This window comes from Oreochromis aureus, linkage group 13 (genome assembly GCF_013358895.1).
Source record: "Oreochromis aureus strain Israel breed Guangdong linkage group 13, ZZ_aureus, whole genome shotgun sequence".
NCBI lineage: Eukaryota > Metazoa > Chordata > Actinopteri > Cichliformes > Cichlidae > Oreochromis > Oreochromis aureus.
This window is the reverse complement of record NC_052954.1, coordinates 29646133-29671066: the sequence shown is the minus strand read 5'-3', so window position 1 is coordinate 29671066 and position 24934 is coordinate 29646133. Positions and strand designations below refer to the sequence as shown.

The 24934-nt window shown below is 37.5% G+C and overlaps 2 protein-coding genes across 2 annotated transcripts; one reads left to right on the top strand and one right to left on the bottom strand.

Annotated features, from left to right (window-relative positions):
- Positions 1 to 612: 612 nt before the first annotated feature.
- Positions 613 to 12729, bottom strand: LOC116323562 (gap junction alpha-5 protein-like). Its single transcript, XM_031743919.2, has 7 exons — positions 12343 to 12729; positions 8316 to 8443; positions 6733 to 6897; positions 4507 to 4797; positions 4159 to 4224; positions 3916 to 4064; positions 613 to 2900 (listed from the first exon to the last, which is right to left on the bottom strand). The coding sequence occupies exons 2-7, from the start codon at positions 8382 to 8384 to the stop codon at positions 2432 to 2434; spliced, it is 1209 nt and encodes a 402-aa protein (XP_031599779.1). The 5' UTR covers positions 8385 to 8443; positions 12343 to 12729; the 3' UTR covers positions 613 to 2431.
- Positions 12730 to 18650: 5921 nt separating this feature from the next.
- On the top strand, positions 18651 to 24868 carry LOC116323545 (follistatin-related protein 1-like). Its single transcript, XM_039622000.1, has 11 exons — positions 18651 to 18728; positions 18982 to 19056; positions 21683 to 21772; positions 21915 to 22044; positions 22129 to 22158; positions 22251 to 22372; positions 22662 to 22780; positions 22957 to 23069; positions 23607 to 23717; positions 23818 to 23918; positions 24310 to 24868. Exons 1-11 carry the CDS (start codon positions 18723 to 18725, stop codon positions 24331 to 24333), a joined length of 921 nt encoding a protein of 306 aa, XP_039477934.1. The 5' UTR covers positions 18651 to 18722; the 3' UTR covers positions 24334 to 24868.
- Positions 24869 to 24934: the final 66 nt, after the last annotated feature.

The window sequence follows — 24934 nt, the reverse complement described above, 5'->3', positions numbered from 1 at the left end:
TTGAGACTGACTCCAAAAATGAATAAATCGCCAATGTTAAAATAACCAAATTTACATTAACAAAAAACAACATATTTACTGCCGCCACTCTATGTAGAACTCCTTCTTTCTTGGATTTCTTTTACATCTCACAACATTGATTTTTTTTAAGGCTTAAATTTTTAAATGTGGCTTTTGTTAGCATGTTTGCAGATGCAATGGAATTACCTGACAAATAATATGGCCTGCTGTGAGGGATAAAAGTGTGTGCTTCAGATTCTGTGAAATTCTAATTTCAGCACTAATCAGCAGATATCGCTGTCTTCGTGTTGCCCTAGTACAGTTTATGAATGCAGTATGTTCCCAGCTCCAAATATGGCCGACTATGGCTGTAAAAAAAAAAAAAAAAATCAACATGTCAAGCAAGTCTGAGTCTTCAAAGACTCTGAGGCTGCAAAATGCAATCCTGACTGAAAGCTTCATGTGTGTCCTGTATATACAGTCTATGATGCTTTGTAGCAAACAGATCTTAACTTTCCACACAATATCCTGCAGAACTACAGAGTCCACATAGTTGCTGCATGAACACGAACAGTTTCTGGCTATTGTGGTTCCAAGCACAAACTCTAATGGTTTGCATATTTAACGTTTATTTTCAAAATGTATAAAGCATTCACATTATTCAAGTGGAATAATAAATATAAAACAAATTTAAATTGTCATTAACAGCATTGGTCACTGCTTAATACCCAACCTTTTTTTTGTTGTGTCCATTGACATTATGAACAATTTGAAACAAAACACATCATATACATTATGCTAGACATTGTAGTAGTCCCATGCTTTATTCTAGGTGTGCTCATAGCTAAAATGACCATAATATAATGTACTAGAAACCCATCAGTATCATCCAGACTGTCATTTTAGGAAATGCAAGAAATCTTTGAGAAGAAATGATAAAAGACATGCTGGTGTGAAAAGATAATCTACACGGTATCAAATGTGGCTGAAGACAGACAGTGCAGTTCAAACAGGCCACAAACAGGACAGACTCGTGAATAAAATTTAGCAAAACCTTTTTAAGCAGTTTCACAAAATCACATTGTAAATTTTCAGTGCAAAATGTTAAACAAGTCAGTCATAAGTCCAGCCAATAAACCACAGAGTGTAGGTCAGTCTACAGCTAACATAGAAGTCCCCAGTGTGTCCAGTGCTGGTACTTCCAAAGACACAAGGCTCAATTTTTCATTTCCTGTGAAGACTCAAGGACTGCAAACCAGCAAGAACTATGAATAAACACTGTTCATGCAATATTTTTTTGATACTGAAGTGTAAATGTATTGTTTTAATGTCTCATTTAATTCAAATGACACCTAGTAAGAAGTAAATTCAACTGATTATAGAGCAGGTAAGCTAGAACAAACATTTCTGCAAAATACATATGAAGAAGTAACAGTGAAATCAACAAAGTGTAATTTTGTTATAAGTTTAAGTGAAATACCTGGCAAGCAGGTAAAGACTCAGTGCACTAGGATTAGAGGAAATTTTCATCTCTATGTTAGGTTTATCATCAATGATTGGCTACAAATTTGGGGAGTAAAATCTCAGAAAAATATATATTTAAGAGGTGTTTGCCTTTACATGATGTTAAAGATAAAGCTTTAAGTGAATGTGCCTCATGCCTCTTCCTCATGCCTTTTTCTATATTTTGGCTTTGAAATAAAACAAATACGTCACAGTCAGGATTTTAGTGCATTTTTTAGCTTTTCAGTTTGGGCCTTTTAAGGTCCTGAAACACATTAGTACTATTAAGACAGCTGTGACTGTCAGGAGATAAACATCAAAAAGAGCGTGTTTTTAAAGTTTACAGTTACAGTCACTGCTGCTGTTCTCAAAAAAGGCTTTATCAGCATGCTTGTGACTAAAGTCATGAATTAATTTGTGCCCAACTGAGTCACACCAGTAAATAAAGAAAAGAATGAGACGTCTATGCTATACAGTCCGGACTCCCTCAATGGTGTCACCCAAACTCTGTTTTGTTCACCTTTTATGGCCTTTTTGGTGACTTAAGTCTCAGCATATAAACAGTGCAAGCTTCAGGTGCATGTTTGTTTAAGTTCAAGAAGAAGCCACAATCCAGTTATTCTTGATGGATTTAGCAAACTGTGTAGCACCGCAACTCCAGACATTGCTGCCCAGTTGTTCAATCCCTAGTGCAATGCATTTACTCAGATGTTGGTAATGACCATCGTTTAAGTCATTAGGAGCCGTATAATGTTGGAAGGAAGAAGATGAAAGGAATTAGTCATCATTTACACGATTCCTTAGGTAAAATGAATCATGTCATGAAAGCTAAGGTGGACGGACTTATTCAGCTTTAGGTTGCCTTTTATGCATGTGTGTTTTTTTTCAGCACGTTTGTAAATCTATTATTTCATATTTTATTTTTTTTCTAAACTGCGAGGTCATCTGCTCTAGTTCGGCTGCTCGTTCCGCTGGCTTTGCTGTATCTTCGCTTGTCCTTATGCAGCAGCACGTCTGGGCCACCATTTTGGATCTGAACACAGCCAACGTCCCTGCTCTCGGGGGTATAGCAGTTAGCATCGGGTCTCAGGTATCTCCCATCTTGGATCTGACCATCATTGGTCTTTTGCCATCCATGAGAATAGCAGCTCATTTGGAGGAAGTTTACCTCTTCCACAGCGGCTGCCATTTTGTTCTGCTCGGTAGCCATGTTTTCAGAGTTTTGTTGGTTTGCTAGTCGGTGGTTGGGGAAGGGGAGGGGTAGGAAGTGCGTGGAGCCAGTTACACACTGGTTGAAATCTGGAGGTGGCGTTGATGGTGGTGGAGGAGACAAAGAGAGCTGTCGGCTCAGAGAGGTGTTGGCTGCTTTGTTGACTTTTGCGGAGCACAAGAATCGCCTGCAATAAACAGAGTGAACCGGTGGGAAAATGTAAGATTTCAAGTTTTGCTGCCAACCACAACATACCTCCTGCCCGCTGTGAACACTTCTTTAAGAATTCACTACTACAAAGTGGAAAGCAATCCCTGTTTTCCTCATTCCATTTGTTCTAATGGTAAATTCCAGGAAGTAAATCTGAATCACTGAAGACTTAAAATAGTTATTGGAATCTCTCGAGGGAAATGTAATTTCGTGAGAAAGGCATATTGTTTACTTTTGCAAGACTTTAAAATCCATATGAATACGTCTCACTGTTGACCAAACATCTGAATCATCAACAATCATTATCTTTATCTCTTTCTTTAATCAAGTTTAGACAGAATACAGGAGAATAACCTGTGTCTAGTACCATATTGGGATATTATTACCACATTGAATCTGGTCTAGTTAAACCTGCTTTTTTTTTCTGGCCACTTGGGGGTCACAAAGCAATAGATTAACACAGTTGTACCTGATATGAAATAAACTGCTACATCATTTAGCTCTATTATTGTCTGTACAAACTGGCAACAAATTTTCACTTTTTAACAACTAAATGCTAAGATAGGTCTTAGTAACTTTAACTTTATCTACTTGCTATCTCAAAGTAAATAGAATAAGATTTATAACATTTTATAAAGCTTTTACACTAAAAATAGCTGCCTGGTGGGGAGCTGAAATCAACCAAACAATACATGACTAGAAATCTGTGTAAAACCTGAGGGGAGTTAGAGATATAGGTCATGCATAACATCTATGTAAGTTGTTTAAGATTCTTAAATAGGAAATGAACATGAAAATCATTGAGTAACTTCAAACAATTAAGAATAGAGCAACAATTTTTATTATGCTGACTTATTTACTTCAAATTAAAAAGTTATCATCAAAAAGTACAAACTGAAACAGTTCAAAAGAATATTGTCAATCTGTTGACAGTACCACAAACCACTATCATGGATTTTTTAACTGAAAAAATTCTGCATTGAATTTCTGACCTGCAACAATGTTTCCATGCCAGGTGATGTAGTTCAAGCACACTGAGGACCAGAGAGACAGCTGACACGACCAACATGAACACTATAAAGACATTTTTTTCTGTAGGTCTGGAGACATAGCAGTTAACTGGATGTGGACATGGCCATGCCTAAAAGAGCAAAGGAACAAGAGAATTACTGTTATAGGCCCAAATACTGTGGTTAATAGCATAGAGTGAAATCAAAATAATGTCTGATTTTTACCTTGCAGACGTACAGAGGATTGAGAAAGATTCCATACAGGAAGTACTGAAGACACAGAAACACCACCTGGATGGAGGGACAGGGGTTTTTGGTTGTTTTTTTACAGGTAGACATCAAGTTTTTGGCACAATATCAATACAAGTCCTTTAATGTTTACAAATCTTAAACTTCCATGAGTAATTCGATCCAAACTCTGCAAAACAATTTTTCATTACTTTACTTCTCTTGGCATTTCAGACCCACCTACAGCCTTTGGAGGACAGACGTGAGCTTGAACTAGACAGATTTGAAATCTTGACCTGCTATCAAGTTATGTTTAAGTTAAAGGCAGAAATGGGGGAAATTTACCTCCATGATGCTGCGTAACAGTATACTCAGAACGTATGTCTGCAGCAGCGCTCCCCTCAGGCGAATTCGACCTGCTGAGTGACTTTCGTTTTTTTCATTTCCATCTTCTTCCCCTTTCCTCTCTTGTTTCTCTCCACCTCCTCCTTCACCTCCTCCCGGGTCTTCTTCGCCCCCTCCCTCCTCTCTTCCCTCCTCTTCCCTGTTCCTTCTTTTCTCCTCTCTGCGGACAGTGTGCATAGCGTGACCCATGTAGATCAGACTGGGAGTGGATACAAACACAATTTGGAGCACCTGGAAGGACATGAATAAGATTTATAATCAAAAGTAACACAAAGTTATTTTCATCTGTAGCAGTATGAGATATTTCTCAGTATGGCTCTGTCCAGGACTTCACCACTTTTCTGTGTTTATACTTTAAACACTTTAGGTGGGAGAGAAACAACGACACTCTCATACAGAGCAGATCAGGCATCAGTGATTGAAAGTATGAAACGGAGATGTGTCATTGTTCTGGGCCATTAGCCCAGTTATATGTTTTCATGGACTTTAGAGTCATATTTGATGTTGTAATTGGTTCTGCATTATAATTGATTGCCATGTTTCTTAGTGTCTTAGTTCTTTGTTTCTCTCTTTCTTCCCCTTAGCATTGTGCTTAGGTGCTTGTCTCTGTGTTTAGTAAGTTACTTCTGGTTTTAACTGATAATCTCTTGTTGCTTGTTCCTTGCTTTTTTATTTTACTTCCTTGTGTCTCGTCATCCTGATTCATTTCAGCTGTCTCTTTTTACCCATTTTCCATGTCCCCCATGTCTATATAGTTTCTAGTGTGTTCCCTTCTGTTGTCTGCTGTGTTTCTGGACTTTGTTATATTATATTCTGTGTTATTATCGGCCACAGTAAAGGTTTTTGCTCACTTCAAGCCCGTCTCATTTGGAGAACGCATTTGGATCCTATTTTCCTGCAGTCTTTGACAGAATGACTCAACTAGCAGTCAAGCGCTTGAACAGCAACAGGTGGCTCTCTCCTTTATAAAGAGGGCTTTTGAACTGAAGCTATGGCTCAGTCCTGAGTATTAGTTTGTACTCAGGGGGACAAATTGGAGCAGCTGCCACTGCAGACTTTGCAGCCTGCTTGAACATATATTACTTGAACATTTATTTGTTTGGTTTATATAAAGGTTAGTGACTCAAAATTAAAAGATTAACTCACTAATCTGATATCTGCAAGAGTTTGACTTCCACCATTGAAGATTATTCATTTTCTAGGAATCTGTTAAATTTAGATCAGACTAATACAGTAGAATGCAAAGACTTAAGCTTGATAGACCTGGAAATCTATGTCCTAACCTACGTTGTAATTGGAAACGCAACCTTTCTTACCATTCAAGTCTTTATGGTATGCCTCAACCCAAAGTGTTGCCACATTTCTTGCGAGGTGCATGTCAGGTTACGTACAAGATTACGGCTGGGGGTAAAATGAGTTTCCGGTTACAGCACAAGTTAGGACGTAGATTACAGAAGCATAATCATGAATTAAGACTGAAAAGGCTCATGTGGGAATTGTTGTGAAAGTTCTTCTTTGAATGGAGCATTGGACCTGCCAGCAGAGATTTTGATAAGAGTTGCATTGTTTGATCTGAACTGTTGTTGGGGGGGGGGGGCTGCAGGTTACCACTGGCAAGAGTTGGAGTTTCCTTGAATTCATTTGCAAGGAAGCATTTTTGAAGCAGCCCTTGCTCTCGGCTGCAAGCATAGATAATCTCATTGAATAGCCTGTATAAAATGGAAAAATTTCACTATAATTAATCCCTTGAGGACATCAAGTGACTGCAATTTATTTTTCACACTGCACTGAAATAAATGGAAGTAAATAGCTGCAAGGAAGGTGGCAAACCAATCTTAACGCATGATAGATTTTAAAATTAAAACGCTTCTTTTTCTTCAACGACTGCAGATACTGTAGCCTGAAATGTTTGATGAATGAACAGGGATGTACAGACACAGATACATTTCAACTGTCTAATTAGAGTTCACATTGTGTTCACAGTTTTAGAAAATGTTTAAAAATCATCAACAGGTATAAAGAACTTCTTTTGGTTGATGTGATAGAGTAACTCTAATATATTTCTAATATAATGTTAAGCTTTAAGATGGATTGGCTGACTTCTTTATGATCTTTGATTTCAGCTGGTTAAAACAAAAAGATAATCTTTGACTGTCAATGCATTACCCAGTATCGTATGTGTGCTATGGGGAAGGCTCGATCATAACAGACGTTCTCACAGCCTGGCTGTTCAGTGTCACAGTTAAAATCTTCCTGTTCATCTCCCCACGATGACTCAGCTGCTGTCCCGAGGACAAGGATTCGGAAGATAAACAGGATGGTCAGCCACACCTGTGGAGAAAAAACATGAAGCAATTATGACCTCCAGTCTTCTTCTTCTTCTTCCAAAGATTAGAACAAAATCAGCATTAGCTCAGAGTAGGTTAACTGGATAAGTGTAATTTAAGTGTTACTATAATTATTTGTTTCTGCTTAATTGCTTCGATAAAATATCCTTTAATCAAAGTCTAAACTGTGGACATTCCCATTTTAACCCTTTTTAAAACAATAAAGGTATAAACAGCTCTTAAAGGTTACTCCAGCCCAGAGGGGAGGGCCACTATAATGAATGAAAATTGTTATTTTCAACTACAGTTATTTGTGTTTGGCAGTATATTTATGTTATGGGAACTCATTTCCACCTCCATCCATGGAAAGGCAGGGAGAGCAACAGCAAGACCCTGCACAGAGCAGTGAGAACAATAGGTCAGTGATTAGGTCGGGCGCACCATGAAAGGAGGACTTGGGGTTTAGCTGGATTGCAAAGTGGCATTTAAATAGTTTTCACTGTATGAGGTTTGCCAATTGGATGCCTTAACTGAGCCATCAGCTGGCTGGCAGTGAGAATAGCTGGTCTGCCAGTACTGACTTCATGGCCACCCTGAACTAAAGTTATTACATACTTTAGGAGCTGGTTATCTTTGTAGTACTTCTAAACAGATTTAAAAATGCCTTAGAAAAAGTACACACACTGCTGACTGATTGAATTGACCATTACAATTAGTTATATAAGAAAGAATCTAAACTAGAAAACTGAGCCTTCTCACAAGTTTAATGATATGTAATGTTTATTGGGGGGGGTTTTAAACCAAGAGCATCATCATTTCCTAAACCTAACCAAGCGAGTGAAAGGAAGATTTAAAAGAAACAGTTCCACAAAGAACATGAATTCCAGTCCTCTTGACCTTGTGCCATGTCTAAATTTGTTATCTTGGTTTATAAATTGTGCTCCTGGATTCCTAAGCTTTGCCAACAGTTCTGTAAACAACTTACTTTGAGGACTACTACTACTTAGCTTCTCTGAAGGAAGAAGATGCACAGAGTACATGCACACATTTTACAACAATGGACATGCATTGAAAACCAGAGGTTACTACTATCGTTACAGTTGTAAGTAACATTAGTTCCATAAAATCTCTGAAAGTGAAGTTATTTGATTCTGGTTTCTTTTAAGACTTGTTGAGTTGAGTTTCGAATGGTTAAACTAACAGATGTTTGTATGATGTTTCATTCTAGTGTTACAAGACTCTGAAACATAAACCACAAACCACGAGTCGGGATACACAAAATAAACAGGATGATTTAGAAATACATGAATGTTCTATTTTGAGTGTATATGTTTGTCTGTCATGAGCAGAGGATGTCGGACCAGTCTTGTGTGTTAGTATGCAATTTGTGTGTACATATACATGTCTGTGTTTGCATGTTACCTTGCCGACAGAGGTAGAGTGCTCCTGTACTTCCTCCAGGAAGTTTCCCAGTAGGCTCCAGTCTGCCATGACTGATTACAACTCAGATTCCTTACTCACTGCTAAACTTTGAGCTGGGCAATATCCACCTGAACAGACCAACAAGGAGCATGGGAAGGTTTGCATGAGTAACAGGTGGGTCACATGATGCATTCAGGGACATCTTACAAACTAATTTTATAACAAAGTTTAATAAAAATCTATGAGGTACCAAGAGTAATCCTCCCTGAATCAGACAGAATTTTATGTTTTCAATAGATTTTAGAACTTCCTTTTATGGAGATGTAGCTTCTTTTTTTTATTACTTTATTAGAATGGTTTTCAACAAAAGCAGGGAATGTACAAGTGAGAAAATGTCTTTAGCTTAGAAAAAAGCATGAAAATTTATTAAATAAACATCAACTGTTAACATTTGTTTGGCACAATTTTTTAATCTTCCTTTAAAAAAACATTTCAACTTGTTGATAAATAGATTTTAGGGCTATGAATATGAAGAAACGTGAAACACATAATTGAATGTCATATAATGGCTTATATTATAGTATAACAGTGTTATATTCAATATATCCATGCATTTCCTTATTCTGTATATACAGCAGATTTAAAATATTTTTCAAAATATTTCAACTAAAATAATTCATCCAGGAGAAATACTGAGAATAGAACATCCCTTTGTAGTGTTTTAATCTGGAGAGCCAAAAGACTTTTGAAATTTTTCAGTGGAAGATTGTGTCATGTATGTACGGCAGGTTATGATCAGAGTGGGCTGAATTAAACACAAATGTCAAGAATAACTTGGAGCAATCTTTAAAAAAAAGTTTTATACCTTTGTATGATATTATTTTGCACTTCTCATGAATTGATGATTAACCACAAAACATTTAGAGATATTCTCCAGCTACAGTGATTATGCTGTATGCACGCTGCCTTTAATGCACAATGTTTTATGGTTGGTTGGGGAGAAAAAGCTGGTGTTATTCTTATTTTCTTTCATTTGGGGATTGGGCAAACTGTGATACGTAAAATATCTCACTGTGTGTGCTTCCCCTTTTCTATTCATGGAGCATTAGTGCACCTTCTAAAATTCCAAATTTGGTGCAATTATTATCTTTTTTCCATGCTCTTGCTCAAAAAAACTTTAGTTGATGAGTGGATAAACCATTGAGGAATAGACTGCATGTTGCTGTGTGTGTGTGTGCATGTGTGTGTGTGTGTGTGTGTGTATACCATGTTTACATATCTTTGTCGGGACCAAAAATTGGAATGTCACTGTACTTGTGGGACCAACAGCTGTTATGGCTACAAAATGCCCGTCCCCAGGAGTTTGAAGGCATTTTTGAGACTCAAAATGTGGTTTTGTTGTCAGGGTTACAATTAGGTAATGGTTGAGTTTAGGCAAAGGGTTAGGGTTAGCCATTCATTTTTGATGGTTATGGTCAGGGTAAGCAGCTAGGGAAATCATTATGTCAATTATATGTCCCCACTAAGATATAAAAACACGGCTGTGTATGTGTGTGTGTGTGTGTGTGTGTGTGTGTGTGTGTGTGTGTGTGTGTGTGTGTGAATGTGTGTTCTTCTATTATCTTGACCCTCTGAGCCTCTCTCCAGCCCGGTCATGACCCCATTAATAAAAATGTCTGTGCCCATGGCTCAGTTTAGCTTCACTCTCTGTTCCCACACTCCCCCTCCGCCTATCGCTGGGGAAGGAAAACTAGAGATCTACTGTAAACACTGCTACCACACACGCACACACACACACACACACACACACACACACACACACACACACACACACACACACACACACACACACACACACACACAGTCTGTTCCTATGTTTGGTTGTGTCTGTACCAGTATGAATACAAATCTTCCTTCCCAGCAAACATGCCCCCTTGGGGCCAGTGTGGGCAGACCTGCATGGGGCCCCTGTAGGGGGCTAGGCATCTGGACTAGATGGTATGGAGCCCAGAAGCAGTCCCTATTCGTAATGTGCATCAATGTGCAAGGCTGTGTGTGCACATGGATGCTGCAAATTTTCACACCAGACACCTGACCTGACACAGCCATCAGGTTTTATGTCTCTTGTGCTTGAACCAAGAATCTTTTGCTTGTTAAATACTCAAGTCTCTATGTTATAGAGGCACTTACCCTTAAAGACAAAAAACCAAAACCCTCAAATCCTTGGAATATGACCTGATATCTTTCACTTCTTGAGTTCTTTTGCAGTATATCAATAAGAACCAGTTTAACTTCTATTTTACTGAGGTTTTGAATTAGTGACCTTCTCTCAGCCTCATTTAATCTTCTCCTCAACAGCCATTTATTCCTTTATGGTGATTCCTTATCATAAACAATGTCCCAGCAAACATGCCTGTTTGAGCTCCCAGTGGGCAGGTGTGGGTGAACTGTGGGGCTGTGTGGGTGCAGAGCAAACCTACATTTATCCCACGTGGGGCTCAAGTGGGTGTGTTGGGGTTAAAAAAGGTTATATATTTCAAATTACTTTTACTTTTCTTAAAAGTAACATGTAACGTAGAGTACATTACTTAGTTACTTGAGAAAGTAATTAATTTCACTATTTGTTAAATGACTTTTGCAACATACGCGGTAGTGTTTGACTTCCTGGGATGAGATTTTGTGTCACAATTTTAAGAGATTTGTTAACACCAAAAGTCTGAGGAGATTTTGCAGTTCTCTTTATGATTTAAATACATGTATGTGTAGATACATACATGACAAGAGAATAAAAATGAAACACAGACAAGGTAACTGATGACGACATACCTAGATATTAGGATTATTGATTCTGATGTTACACGAAATGTGATTCTGATGAGTACCAGACTCTGTACAGACTGTAAATTCCTCTTTAAGGCACAAACTTCCAAAACAGGGAGAACAATAAAGAGCATTTATGGGTGGAGTGGGCCTGCTTTACATGCCGAATTTCTCACCCTCCTGTCATTTGATTGATGTCATTTCTCGAACCAGTGAGCAAATGTCTCCGACTTGGATCTTGTTGGAAACTTATATTAAAAGTCTATTTCAGACGTGTTGTTATGCAAGAAGCACTAATTTCAGGTGAGAAACAAAGATGAACTTAAAAATCTGCCCCAAAAAAAAAGAAGTTTGAAATCAGATTACAACTTTTTTGGCAACTTATTTATTAAATGCCCATCCCTTCCTGTTTTTGTAAAGCCCAGAAGCTTCGAACAAACCATGTGTGTGTGTCTCTGTGTTGTGTGTGTCTGTGTGCTCCCATTCATGTCTTTCACAAGTGATCCCAGCATCATTAATAACAATATTACTTCCTTGTATAGACTTTCTCTTGACCTTTGCATGCATGTGTGTTTCTCTTTGTGTGTGTGTGAGAGAGAGAGACTGGGTGTGTATATGCGGAGTCAGTATTGTTCTGCATCCTGTCTTGATAATGGGCACACAGACACACACACACACAAACACACACACATACAAAGGCCCCTCTTTCTCGAGCTGGTTTACAATAATAAATGATGAATCATTGACATCGGTCAGACATGAGGATGTTTTCAATGCGATAATAAGCTGAATAGAAAGTATTAACAGGTCAACGTGATAAAATTCTGCCACATCCATCAACATCAGGGGCGTTCATTTAGAAACAAAGTAAATTCCAAACTTAAGTAAACTCTAAATTTTGAAGTTTAATTTGTTAATTATTTTACAGTTTACTCAAAGGTTTCCCCCTGTCTCTACACACACACACACCTTTTATTTGTGGCACTTCTTTGTGATCTTTTTTAAGGTTTTGGAGTCTGAAAATGCTGTTTTGTGGTCATTTTTAGCACTGATGTGGTCATTATTAACACTGGAATGCATAAAAACTGAAAACGATGCTTAAACTTTTGATATTAATTGAATATTTAACATCTTAATCTTAAAATGAAGGCATTAGTCGTACTGTAAACATGTTGCACTAAAACTCTGCCACATACAGATACTTTACCTGATTTAGGATACAGAGAAAGGAAACTTCTAATCCGGTGATAGCCTGTTGATTGCACACTGAAGTTAAACTGATGGATGCTTTCTTCCTGTTGGTGAGGCACTCCTCCTCTTCAGAGTTGATCCTCAGGAGGTAGGAGCAGCAGATTTGACAGTTGACAGATGCACGTATTCAGATGATCTGTGATGAATGACGGCCACTCTCAGCTCTGAGTGTGAGTGTTCCTGCTCAGCCTCAGTCACTGAATGTCAGCGTGAACTTGATGAACCCGACAAAACTTCAGGATAGACAGGTTGAGACTGACACAAAGACGGATTGATGGAGAGAGTCGAGCTGATTCAGTGGAGCGAATAAGAAGTCAATCCAGCAGTTTGGAGCAATTTGTGTCCAGAGAGATCTGAACTGAAATGAAATGTGTGTGAAGCTGTAGTTTATACCCCCCGCTCTCTCTCTCTCTCTCACTCTCTCCCCCTCTCGCTCCCTCTCCTCCTTCTACATCTCCAGAGGAAGTGGGCCTGGTGCCTCGCTGCCTGCTATTCAACTCTCAAATATAGGTGCATGTGTTTGTTTGTGGTGTCTGGCACTGAAGGAAGTCACATATTGTATTAAGACACAATAGCTAAAAGACCCAGTCCTGCATTCCTTCATGTCACTCTCTCGACATGTATCTCTCTGCTTCTCTTAAACTCTGGTAAGTGACTTAAGCTTAAAGTATAATTCCACACATTTTATTATGGAATCTCTTTGGAAAACTGCTGGTTAAGTTCCTGCACTGAGACAAAAAGTAAAAGTGAACATCTTTGCTCAAAATAAAAAATAGGCTAAGATTCAACATGCGACTTCAGTTCATGACCCCAGAATGACTGAAGGGTTAAAATGTTGGAAAGAATTTCTCTTGGGGTTTTTTAATCAGCATGAAAACCCTTTCTAGCAGCTGTGTCTTCTTTTCAGAGAACTTGTGATAGAATCAAAAGCACCGTGGCTTCCTCCAGGCTCTTATCAGCATCTCTTTTCCTCAATATATCTAAAGCAGCGGTTATACCATGTGACACTTAAAACAATGTGGTGAACAACACTGCACAGCCAGAGGATATAAACGTTACACCAAATGTCAGAAATTTTCAAGTTAATTTTCTTGTTTTGAACCAGCTGAACTGCGATTAAAAAATAAAGTGATGACATTCGGCTTCATTTCAGTGAATTCATTGCAGTTATCTTAAATTCAGTCTGTGATATGCAAACACATAAATCCTCCACTAATTATGTTGTTTCACAGTTAGGGGATTTTCTTGAATGGAGTGGGCAGATAAAATAAGGTCTCTTGCTTTACAACTGCCAGATATTGTTCTAACATGCAACTCTGCTCACTGCTCACTTCATTAGGTACACCTGTTTAACTGCTTGTTAATGCAAATACCTATACAGCCACTCAGAGCAATCATTCATGTGAACATGGTCCAGATGATCCTCTGTTCAAACAGATCGTCAGAATGAGGAAAAAAGGTCATTTAAATAACTTTCAATGTAGAATGCTTGTTGATGCCATACAGGGTGGTCTGATGACCTGGGAAAACTATCTCTACAGTCTGCAGAGAATGGTTAGAAAAAGAGGAAAGCGGCAGTTATCTGGGTTAGAATTTCTTGTTGATTCTAGAGGTCGTAGGAGAATAGCCAGACTTGTTTGAACCGATAGGAAGGCAACAGTACCTCTAGTAATCACTTGTTACAACCAAGGTATGCAGAAGAACATCTCTGAAAGCACAACACATCACATTTTGAACCTTGGGCTACAGACCACAATGGGTGGCGGCCACGCCTGTCAGCTAAGAACAGGAAACTGAGGAAGTTATTACATGTAATATAACTTTAGTGTAGTTTGCTTAAAGGCTACTGCTGGCATTTTAATTCTTAAACGATTGAATATTTTAATTCCTTATTGCATTTACACTTCAGAAATTCTAAATAACTTGTGACACATTTTCAGCTGGAATCCAAAAACCTAGTTGCTGGCTTTTTGTCACATGAAGCAAAGTGATCATTTACTTCTGGGTTGACCCAAAAAAACAAACAAAAAAACAACAACAAGATAATCTTCATGGCACAAAACTACAGATTCCCTAAAAACTTCCTGTAACGCATGATCTTTTCATCAAAGATGAACTTTTAAACCACAGTTAATGCTTCACAAAGCATGCACACCCTTTGATACACAAAAAGGCTTTATTTTGTTCCAAATGGCTTCAGGAGATTAAAGTTCTGCAGATTTTTAAAATAATAAATAAAACATTTACTTGTTGAACTTTTTGAACTTGTTTTATTGTTAATTTCCTTGTTTTTTGCTCACATGTTTATTGAATAGGCAGATTTTACCATATCTAACTAATCTAGAATACAATCATGCACATGTGACTGAGATTTCATATCACATTGATACTTTGGTATTGTTATGGATTTTCCGTGCATTGGGTAAACTAGACGAATTGCATGATGTTAGTGTTCTTTGTGATTTATTTATGCACTAACTTATACCTTAACTTATCACTTACACATTTTTTGCATCAGTTAAAAGTATAAATAATTTCTTTAAGTGTCATTATCAATCAGATCAAGAAGCACTCCGAGAACACAAACCTCCACCATGGCAGCTCACTCTCTGCACAGTATTTGCTTTTATGCAAATAGTTTTGTATTTTCTATGTATTCATTTTGCATCATTTTTTTAAATGTAATTTAATACCTTTAGGAGGGAAACAAATACATTTGAGCATAGATATTTATTATTATTATTTTTTTATGTGTGTAGTCAAATTTGTTTAAATGTTTAGCAATTGATACATACAGGGGGAAATGGATTTACTAAGTAAATAGTATAAGTTTATTTGGATTTCCAAAAGAAATTAATACTTTGTACACTTCTTCAACTTTTTATGCATTTAAATGATGATGGAACCTGTTTCTGTAATGTACACAAAAAGTATCCGATACCAACATGTTCGCGTCAGTCTGAAAACCTGTTTTCATTTTAAATAGCTCTGTATCCCTTTGACCTTGAGGTAAGTTTATTGACCTTGAAGGAGAGGTCAGAGGTTAAATCTAAGATGAATCATAGTTCCTAAGTTTCTAAAAGGTTTTCTGTCAATTTTCAACTAATAAATCATCAAGCGGATCTTGAGGACCTTAGTGGATGTAAGGCAAGTTGTAATGGATTATTAACATGACCCCACTCTACACAATAAACTTTTATCAGAATCAATTCAAAACTTTTTTAGCTATTGTGTTCATGGGACAAAATAACATATATGCAAATGTGGCCGAAAACATGGTGGTGGTAAGAAACTTGCTGTGGAGTTGTGAGATGTGATGCATGTTTGTGTCACTTTATTCATAAAGGAATTAAAAGAAAATTAAAAGAATTTAACTTAAAAGACGCTTTTCCACTTTTGGTGCTTTGTCATTCTTATTTAATTCACAATGTACAGAATTCACCTGCTTGCTGCATACATGCTACTGCTGCACATTCACCTAATGTATATATTATATATAATGTCCCCCACCCCCCCACCCCTTTGCACAAGTCGAGGAGCGTGTCAGGTTACATTTCACTGTGTGTTATACTTGTATAACTATGCATGTGACTAATAAAGAACCTTGAACCTTGAACCTTGAAACCAACAAGCAGTTGTTTTCCTAAACTTTCTCACACAGAAAGTCGACTAATGTGAGGTCATCACAGTTTACCAAGTAAAAGTGATGACCTCACATTAGTCGAGCCTCTAGAGAAACAAAGATTTCTTCTTAGCTTGAAAAAAGAGATGTATATATTTAAGAAAAAGAAGAATATCTCTAAAGTGTCAAATTATTTTTAGGCATATGAAGAAGAGAAAATAAATAAAATGAAAAAAATCAAGACACTGATGCAGAAAATTTAAATTTAATTTCCATATATAGTCAATATTTGAGAAGGTATAAAAACTAGATAGGTGTTATTAGTGGTCCATATAATGAATGCAGGCCTGTTTAAAACTGTAGAATGAACCAATAAACTCTCAGAGACTCAATGATGAAATGCAGAAGGAGTACAGGCAAACATTTACTTCCTATCATCATCTCCTCTCCGCCTCTTTAAATTGTGTCTGTATGTGTGGCTGTGTGTGTGTGTGTGTGTGTGTGTGTGAACTGCTTATTGATGTGTATCCATTTTGGGGTGTTTTGGATGCATCACACCTCTGCTATCTCTTAGCTAATGGGAAGAACGATAACATACCTTCCATTAAAAGAACACACGCACACAGAAAAATGATGTTAACACTCTGGCTGACTGCTCCGGACTATTTTTAGGAAGCACTCCAGTGGTGTCGCAGCGCACACCGGGAGGTTGGGTTTATCTGAACCTCAGCACCTCCTCTGACAAACAGCTGACTGTCACACCCGAGAGAGAGGAAGCTCCAAGAGGGATGACAAAGTCGAGCAAAATGTTAACACAGTTCTGGAGCTACACAGAAAGGTCACATTGTGAACAGAAGCCTGCAATAATCATTTCCAAAATCAAATATCTAAAAAAAACTAAGTGCAATTCAACTAAAAATGCTTTTTTTAAATATGGCCAAACTTTTCAGATGAATTAATATTTAATTTCAAACGCTTATCCACTAAAGCAGGTGCTGCCTTACTGTCTAACCCAGGGGTGGGCAATCTCAGTCCACGAGGGCCGGTGTCCCTGCAGGTTTTAGATCTCACCCTGGGTCAACACACCTGAATCACATGATTAGTTCATTACCAGGCCTCTGGAGAACTTCAGGACATGTTGAGGAGCTAATTTATTGATTGATTGATATACCTTTATTAGTCCCACAAGGGGGAAATTTAGCCATTTAAATCAGCTGTGTTGGTTCGAGGACACATCTAAAACCTGCAGGGACACCGGCCCTCGTGGACTGAGATTGCCCACCCCTGGTCTAACCCTATCTTAGTCTAGAGACTGTTAAGCTGCTTGCCGCTGTTATGGTGTGATCAGACCAAGATGATCCAAGTTTGTTCCAGTTTTGTTCACATGATACTGTTCTTAGCTAAAATCATACACTAAATATCTTATCTTTATCTTGAAGATTGTTTATGACATGATTGATATTTTGTGAGTGACATCTGGAACTAATGAGGACACCTGCTACATAAAGAAGAATGGATCCATCTATGGTCTCATGACTCTCCCCCAGTTACAGTTCTGGCCTTCTGGGCACAGTTTTTCTGCATGCAGACAGTTTATGTTTATGTTTAAGGTTAAATATTAGCACATCTACCTCCCGAATCCCATTCATTATTGTTCAGTGTGCTGGTAAGAGTATATATTTAGTCGTAAGGTTTACACTTATCTATGAGGGCAGGTTGGTAGAAATAGTCTGTGTGGGACTGTTTGTTTCATTCACCATCCTGTTTTTTAAGTAATATGTGGATGCCTAGTGTACTGCTTCACACATTTGTCTAACAAGTTAAAGACACACAGCCTGCCCTCTGCTGGTCACAGCGTGGTACTACATCATCACGCACAAGCTACATTTTATGTGTTCCTGTTGTGTTACAAACATTTTTGTCTGTTGTAAAAGTGAGGGCTACTGATAGTGGTTTTAAAAGCTAAGCCAGAATGCAGTACTTGTGTTTTTATTGATGGCATTTAAATATAGAAGCACTAAAGAAAACAAACGCTTAACTTCACTCGGTGGTTTCAGTGCTACAGCACTGAGAAACTGAAGGATACTGAGGCCAAACAGGGCAGAAAAGTCAGTGGTAATAAAAAGTAACAGCTGGAGAATATTTTTTTTATTAATTAGGATAATTAGATTTTACACAAAAACCTTGTATCTTAAGTCCAGACAAATTGTTTAATTATCTAATAATAAATAACTACATAAAATATAATAAAGAATATAAATACATAAAAATATAATAAATATAAATAAACATTTAAACCTAGATTTATATAAAACATAAATCTATATTCATAAATACATATAAATATAATTTGTGAAAAAACAGTGGCACTTTTTTTTTACTGTAAATTGTCAGCAGTGACTCTTTTTTTCCTGCGCCTGTCAGTCACAGCGTTGCCTGTTTAAAGTTGTCTGAACATGTTGCAGGTCTTTAACTCATCATTCCTACCACAGAAGACAGTTCAGCTCACAAGTGGGTTTTTATGTGTTTCTGAGGCTCGGGGGGTAGAGGGGTGGGGGTGACTCTGGACAGCTGGTCTTCTTTCTGTTCCTCCATCACTCCTCCTCCTCTTCTCTCTCTCTCTCTCCCTCTCTCTCCTCATACCATGCTGTCATTTTTCAGCAGAACAAAGCAGGAGTCTTCACCGATCACTGCTGGATATAAACTCATCATCTATGCAGGTACATGAGGATATTTTGGAAGTTTGGGTGTTTAGCTTTGAACAGACTCGCTATAAAGTGAAATTTGGATATAAGCAAGTTGGTTCTTACAGGCTGATTGCAGCAATTTCTGAACAAAGTATGATTAGACTCAGTCTTCACTGCTATTTTATTTTTCACAGTAGCATTACTGATGGTATCATGCATTACAGTGCAGCTTTACTTCTGTTATTGTTGGACAGCATCATGATTGTTCTACTCCTGTCCACTTCAGATGTTGACCATCTCTGTGCTCCTGCTGCAGTTCCTCCTCTTCTTTCATCCTGTGTCCTCCTCTCCCCTTTCCAAGGTAAACTCACTGCTGAAAATATGTCGTTTTGTTTTTATTTTGATAAAATGGAAATTGAGAGAGTGTACGGGATAATTATAGTGCTCTATTATGTTTAAGGACTAATGAGAATATGTTTAATATTACACTAAAAAAAAGCTTTTGTTGTTACTGTTGTTGTTGCTAATACTCACTAGTTAGTAGCTGATGTTTATGGGCAGGTGTGTGCTTGCATATGTTGAGGTAATCATGATTTAGGAAAGTGTCTGCATGTGTTTTGTGCAAATGTTTTTAAGGTAACATAGAAACCCACAGAAATATAGAACAGGTCCTCAGGCATGTCTCTGAACAGAACTGTCAGCTGCTCATCTCTAATCGCACTCCCTCCACCTGTAATTTTGGTGAAAACACACTCTGCTATGAGTAAGCTTGTTTCAAAAGAAGTTTCCATGGCAACTTTTTTTAAGTTACCTTTGAAAGAAGATTAAAAAAATATGGTGACACACATTAAAATTTAATTTACTTCAAAGGTTTCAACAATCATGAGATAAAAACACTTTTTGAAAAATGTGAATAGAGTAACTCCCACATGTCATTCTGTTCAGTCTTTTTAAATGTATATGTCGTACACAACAGCCAATTAATAAAAATACATCAGGGAAAAAAAAGAAAAAATACAATAAATCAGAACTTTAATACAAAAATGTTACAAAAAAGACAGAACAGAATCCAAAAGGACTTTTAAGGGAAAAATGGATTACTGCAGAATTGAAAATCTACACAATATTCATGCAGAAGAAGCACAGAATTATTGGAGAAGAGAATAATGAGGTTGACTAAGGGAAGGAAAGCTAAATTTAAAGTGAAAGTAAAAAGAAAGAGAAGAGAAAATATAAAAGAGAGAACAAGAGAACAAATCCAGAAACTTGTTTTGCAGCCAAACAAAGTAAATAAGACATGTACTCATAATTACACCGAAAACATTACTGCAGTGTTCGTGTATGTGTGTGTGCTCGTACCGTCAGCTGGTTGCTAACAGCAGGTTTTCAGTGCAGCAGGTGTCAGCTGGACAGCCACAGGCAACAGATGTACCTATTGTGCGTGTGTGTGTGTGTGTGTGTGTGTGTGTGTGTGTGTGTGTGTGTGTGTGTGTGTGTGTGTGTGTGTGTGTGTGTGTGTGTGTGTACCCTTCTGTGTCTTTGTGTAGAACAATCTGGGAGTGAAGACATTTCACTAAAGTGAGAACATTTTAAAGTGACGAGTTTGTGCAGTCCTCTTTAATTTAAAAGATTGTCTTACGATCAAAGTGAAGATTACTGCTGGAGCCTGAGTTAAGATATGTCCTTATGGTAGAGCTTTGGGAATACATGATTTCAAAAGTGTTTTCATGCAGAAGTTTTCAGGTTTTCCATCCTGTTAATAAAGAGGAATGTCAGGAATCAGAGTGTAATTTTGTTCTTCTGTGTATTGAGTATTTATTGCTGCTTCATATAATTCACTGTCTCTTTAAGAACACTTTGAAAAGGAAATCTCAGATTGTCATATCATAAACATGATGAACTTACTGAGAATTATCATCTGAATCTGGTCTGTTTTTCAGCTTTATGAACTTTTAGTAAGTTTATGTTTTTAATTTGATTGCAGTGGCAGAGGCAGGTAATTGGTACAGGGATGGAAATAAATACAAGACAACACTCTGAATATAATAAAGAAAGCAAAATATTTCACAGGTAATCATTATTGTCCAAGCCCCTGTCCAGGCCCCGGCTTGGACAGTCTCGGTCGTTGTGTCCTTGGGCAAGACACTTCACCCGTTGCCTACTGGTGGTGGTCAGAGGGCCCGGTGGCGCCAGTGTCCGGCAGCCTTGCCTCTGTCAGTGCGCCCCAGGGTGGCTGTGGCTACAATGTAGCTACCATCACCAGTGTGTGAGTGTGTGTGTGAATGGGTGGATGACTGTTAAGCGCTTTGGGGTCCTTAGGGACTAAGTAAAAGCGCTATACCAATACAGGCCATTTACCATTATTATTTTTATTTTTTATCACTATAATCATTTTTGTTCAGTATTTCTCATTTGCCTCCAAAATGCTGGCTTTTGAATAAGTTTATTAAAATTGCCTAAAATAATATTTATAAAATATTACAATATATTATAACAATGCTTTGCCTATATTTATATTGGTAACATTTTACTGATCAACTGTATCTTATTAACATCTTAATTTGGTGTTTAATATATTATTTTCTGTACATTCACATTTAATTCAACTTCTTTCAGTTCCTTTAATATAACTGGGTTTAAATGGACATTTGTTGATAAATCTTTTTTTTCTCACTCAGAAATGGAGGTGGTGAAATTAAATTTTAAATTATAAACAATGAAAAAGTCCTGAAGAAGACAGAATTTAAAATGAGATGCATCGCTGCGCAGCTGCTCCAATACATTTTGTCTGTGTGTGTTTGTGTGTGTGAGAGAGGGAGAAAGTCATGGTCATTCAGCATGCCATGTGGCCTTTCAGACGAAGGTCAAAGGTCACCATCTGGAACTGGCTGTGGAGCACACCCACCCCAAATTATTCCTCCACTCTTCCCAATTCTCTTCACTGTGATGACAATGTCTTTGTCCCTGTGTGTGTTCTTCTGTGTTAGGATGAGTCGGTGTGTGCCAGGACTTTCTGCGGCGCAGGTAGAGAGTGTGTATCGACTGACCGAGGAGAACCAGTCTGTCGCTGTTTACAGGTAAAGGTACTGACTACTAGCAAACATGTGTACTTGTAAATGTGTACGTCTGTATTAGTTTAGGGAAAGACTGCAGGTAATATTTCTGCAGCTACCATTTTTTGGTAATCTTCTATTGACAAGCCTCTGTTGTTTTCTGCAGCAGTGTGACTTGTCAGAGCGCTGGGTGTGTGGCAGCAACGGAAAATCCTACAGGAATCACTGTGAACTGCACAGAGACGCCTGCATCACTCAGACCAAGATACACGTGGAGCACAGAGGACACTGTCTGGGTCAGTATCCACAAACACAAACTCTATAAGCTTTGAGTGAAGATTGTGCAGTCATGAAGGCTTTGTGTGCGTTTCTATTTGCAGAAAAACCAACAAAGGCCGATGTGAGCCCCAGTAAGTCACGAAATATTTCACATTTATACACAAATCAGCAAATTTGAGTGGCTGTCTAAAGCCGGTCTCTTTTTCACTTTTCATGCTTGCAGTCGTGTGTTTCCTATCTGATCGTGATTGGATGAGAGAGAGAGTGATCCAGTGGATTCAGAAAGAAGCTGAAGATCTGGCCTCAAACACATCAGCCGGTGACCTCCTTCAGACATATTTTCAGGTGTGAATACTTCACACACACTGTGTAATAATTACAAACGTATCTGTTAGTCACTTGTAGGAAGAAATGGTACATTTTAGCTTATTATCTTGCATAGCTTCAGCCTTATGATATACCATTATTGTAACCATTTATTAACTTACATGGATTCTGACATTGACTGCTTGCATAGTTTTTCATTCACTTCCTAGTTAGAGAAGAAGTAATATATATATATATCTATATAATATATAACTAAATGAGGTATAAGATTTTGAATACCTTTGTTGATTATGTTTTTGTGTCACAGACGTTTGATGATGGGGATTCACAGCTTGATTCGAATGAATTTCTGCGATTCCTGAAGCACAATGAGACGGCACTCAACATCACATACTCAGATACTCTGCAGACTAACCTGCTGCTGAGGTATTAGTTTATTCATCGCTGAGAGTTTGTTCCTCTATTTGTTTCTTGTTTTGTTTTGTTGTTTTGTTTGTATATTGCAGCACACATTTTGCATATCATTTTAGAAATTAAATGCTGGTTAACTCCATATCCAGACTTCTCCAGTCACTTGTCTCTTACTTCTTTCTTTTTCTTAGATCTCTGTGTGTCGATGCTTTGATAGAGCTGTCGGATGAAAATGCTGACTGGAAGCTGAGTTTAACTGAGTTCATCAACTGTCTTACGCCCACCTACCACCCACCTGAGAGAAGTAAACATGCATACACACAAGCAGCAAACCTGAACCTGGGACAGTGGACAAACACTTTTCGTGTTTGTGTGATTGACATTTTTATCAGATTTCTATTTGCTTTTCTCCGTTGTATTCAGCTTTGGATTTATCCTAACACTGTTTATCATTTAAAGACTGTTATTTACTGGACTTTACAATCAAGAACAAAGAGTTTATTACTTGGGGATGTATGTATAGACCCTTTTGATTCTAAAAAAGGAACATATAATTACACAAACACATACTTAGTGGCAAAGTATGTTTAACTCAATGTATGATCTACATCAGGAGTGTCGAACACAAGACCCAGGGGATAGAATCAGCCAAGCAAAACTTAGCAAAATATGAAGAAGAGCATATATTTGGGACTATTTTAATGTATTTTCACACATTTTACAGCATCTGTTCCTTTTACAAGAATTTTTATTAAAAACTGAAAACTGAAACTTTTTATATTTTTAAGGACAAGAATTTTAGCTGTTATCATGTTTATTACATTGTATTTTATGTGTGTAGAGTGCGCTCTGAAGGACGAGGTCTTTGAGGATGGAGCTGAAACTCAGATGGAGTGCAACAAGTGTGTGTGCGCCTGTGGAAACTGGGTGTGCACCGCTCTGACCTGCAATGGTGAGAGTTCACATAAAAACACTGTAGTCGTATTGTATGACTGCTGTATTTGTTCTGTTTCTGCCCGCTGCTGTGTTTATCTTTGCAACATGTATTTCAGGAGAGCATCAGGTTGATGAAGATACTGATGAAGGAGGAGAAGATGAAGAAATGACAGAAGAAGAGTGGAGCAGGAGGGTGGCTGAACTCAGTGCTTTACAGGTCGACAGTCTCTCCTGAAACAATATTATTAACCTTTAAGTCGTTATTCACAGAGACGTTTAATCTCAACATAAAAGTTATTCAAATTTAGACCAGAGTGGCAAAAATACATTTATTTCTTCTGAATGAATAAATGCATTAAACTGCAGAATAAGGGAGTTTAACAGAAAGGCACAACCAGAAAGAATTCTACTGCCTGGTTTTCAATAATTGTTGATTGAATATTTTTTATTAATATTAATATTAAAACTATTAACTTAAATAAGTCATTTAAATGTACAACTACAAAAATCTTCTGTAGTAATGTGATGCACACATGATTGGTGTAAGTTTAAACACTACCTACAGGTCAATGAACCTCTTACCTCTTACCTTTTACCTGTTTCTCCAGGCATCTGTCACCATGGAGAACTGAGGTCCTGAGTCACAACAGCCAATCAGCAACTGAGTGGCCTTCCGCTCCAAACATGAGGAACAGGTTTAGTTTAAATAGCTGTTGTTATTATTCTTATAAATGATTCATCACATTTTATTTATGTGATCTGTTAAATCACTTCTAAACAATATTCTACCTCTTATTTTGCTTTCTGTTTTTAATACACTCAAGTATGTTGCTAACACACAACTAGTTAAAAAAAAACTGTTTTTAATTTGTTATTGATTGCTTTATACTTTTAAAGAATGGGATTATATTTTCTGGCTTTTGAAGAGCTCAGTGCACGTTTTTTTTTGTTTGTTTGTTTTTTTCATTTTTTGAGTGATAACTGTCTAAACTTTGATTTCCCTCCGTATTAATGTACAAGTATTATAAAATCTAATTTCTTATGATCAGTGAAACAAACAAACAGCTGTTTGTTTTCTTGGGGTTTGTAATGAGATGCTACTTTAACTATTTTGATAGTGAAAGCTACTCTTTTTATACCATTGTTTGTCTAATAAAAATGGGTCTGAGAAACAACTATCAAATTCTTTTTTTTTTTATTATTCATTGTTTAACACAATATATACAAATGTTG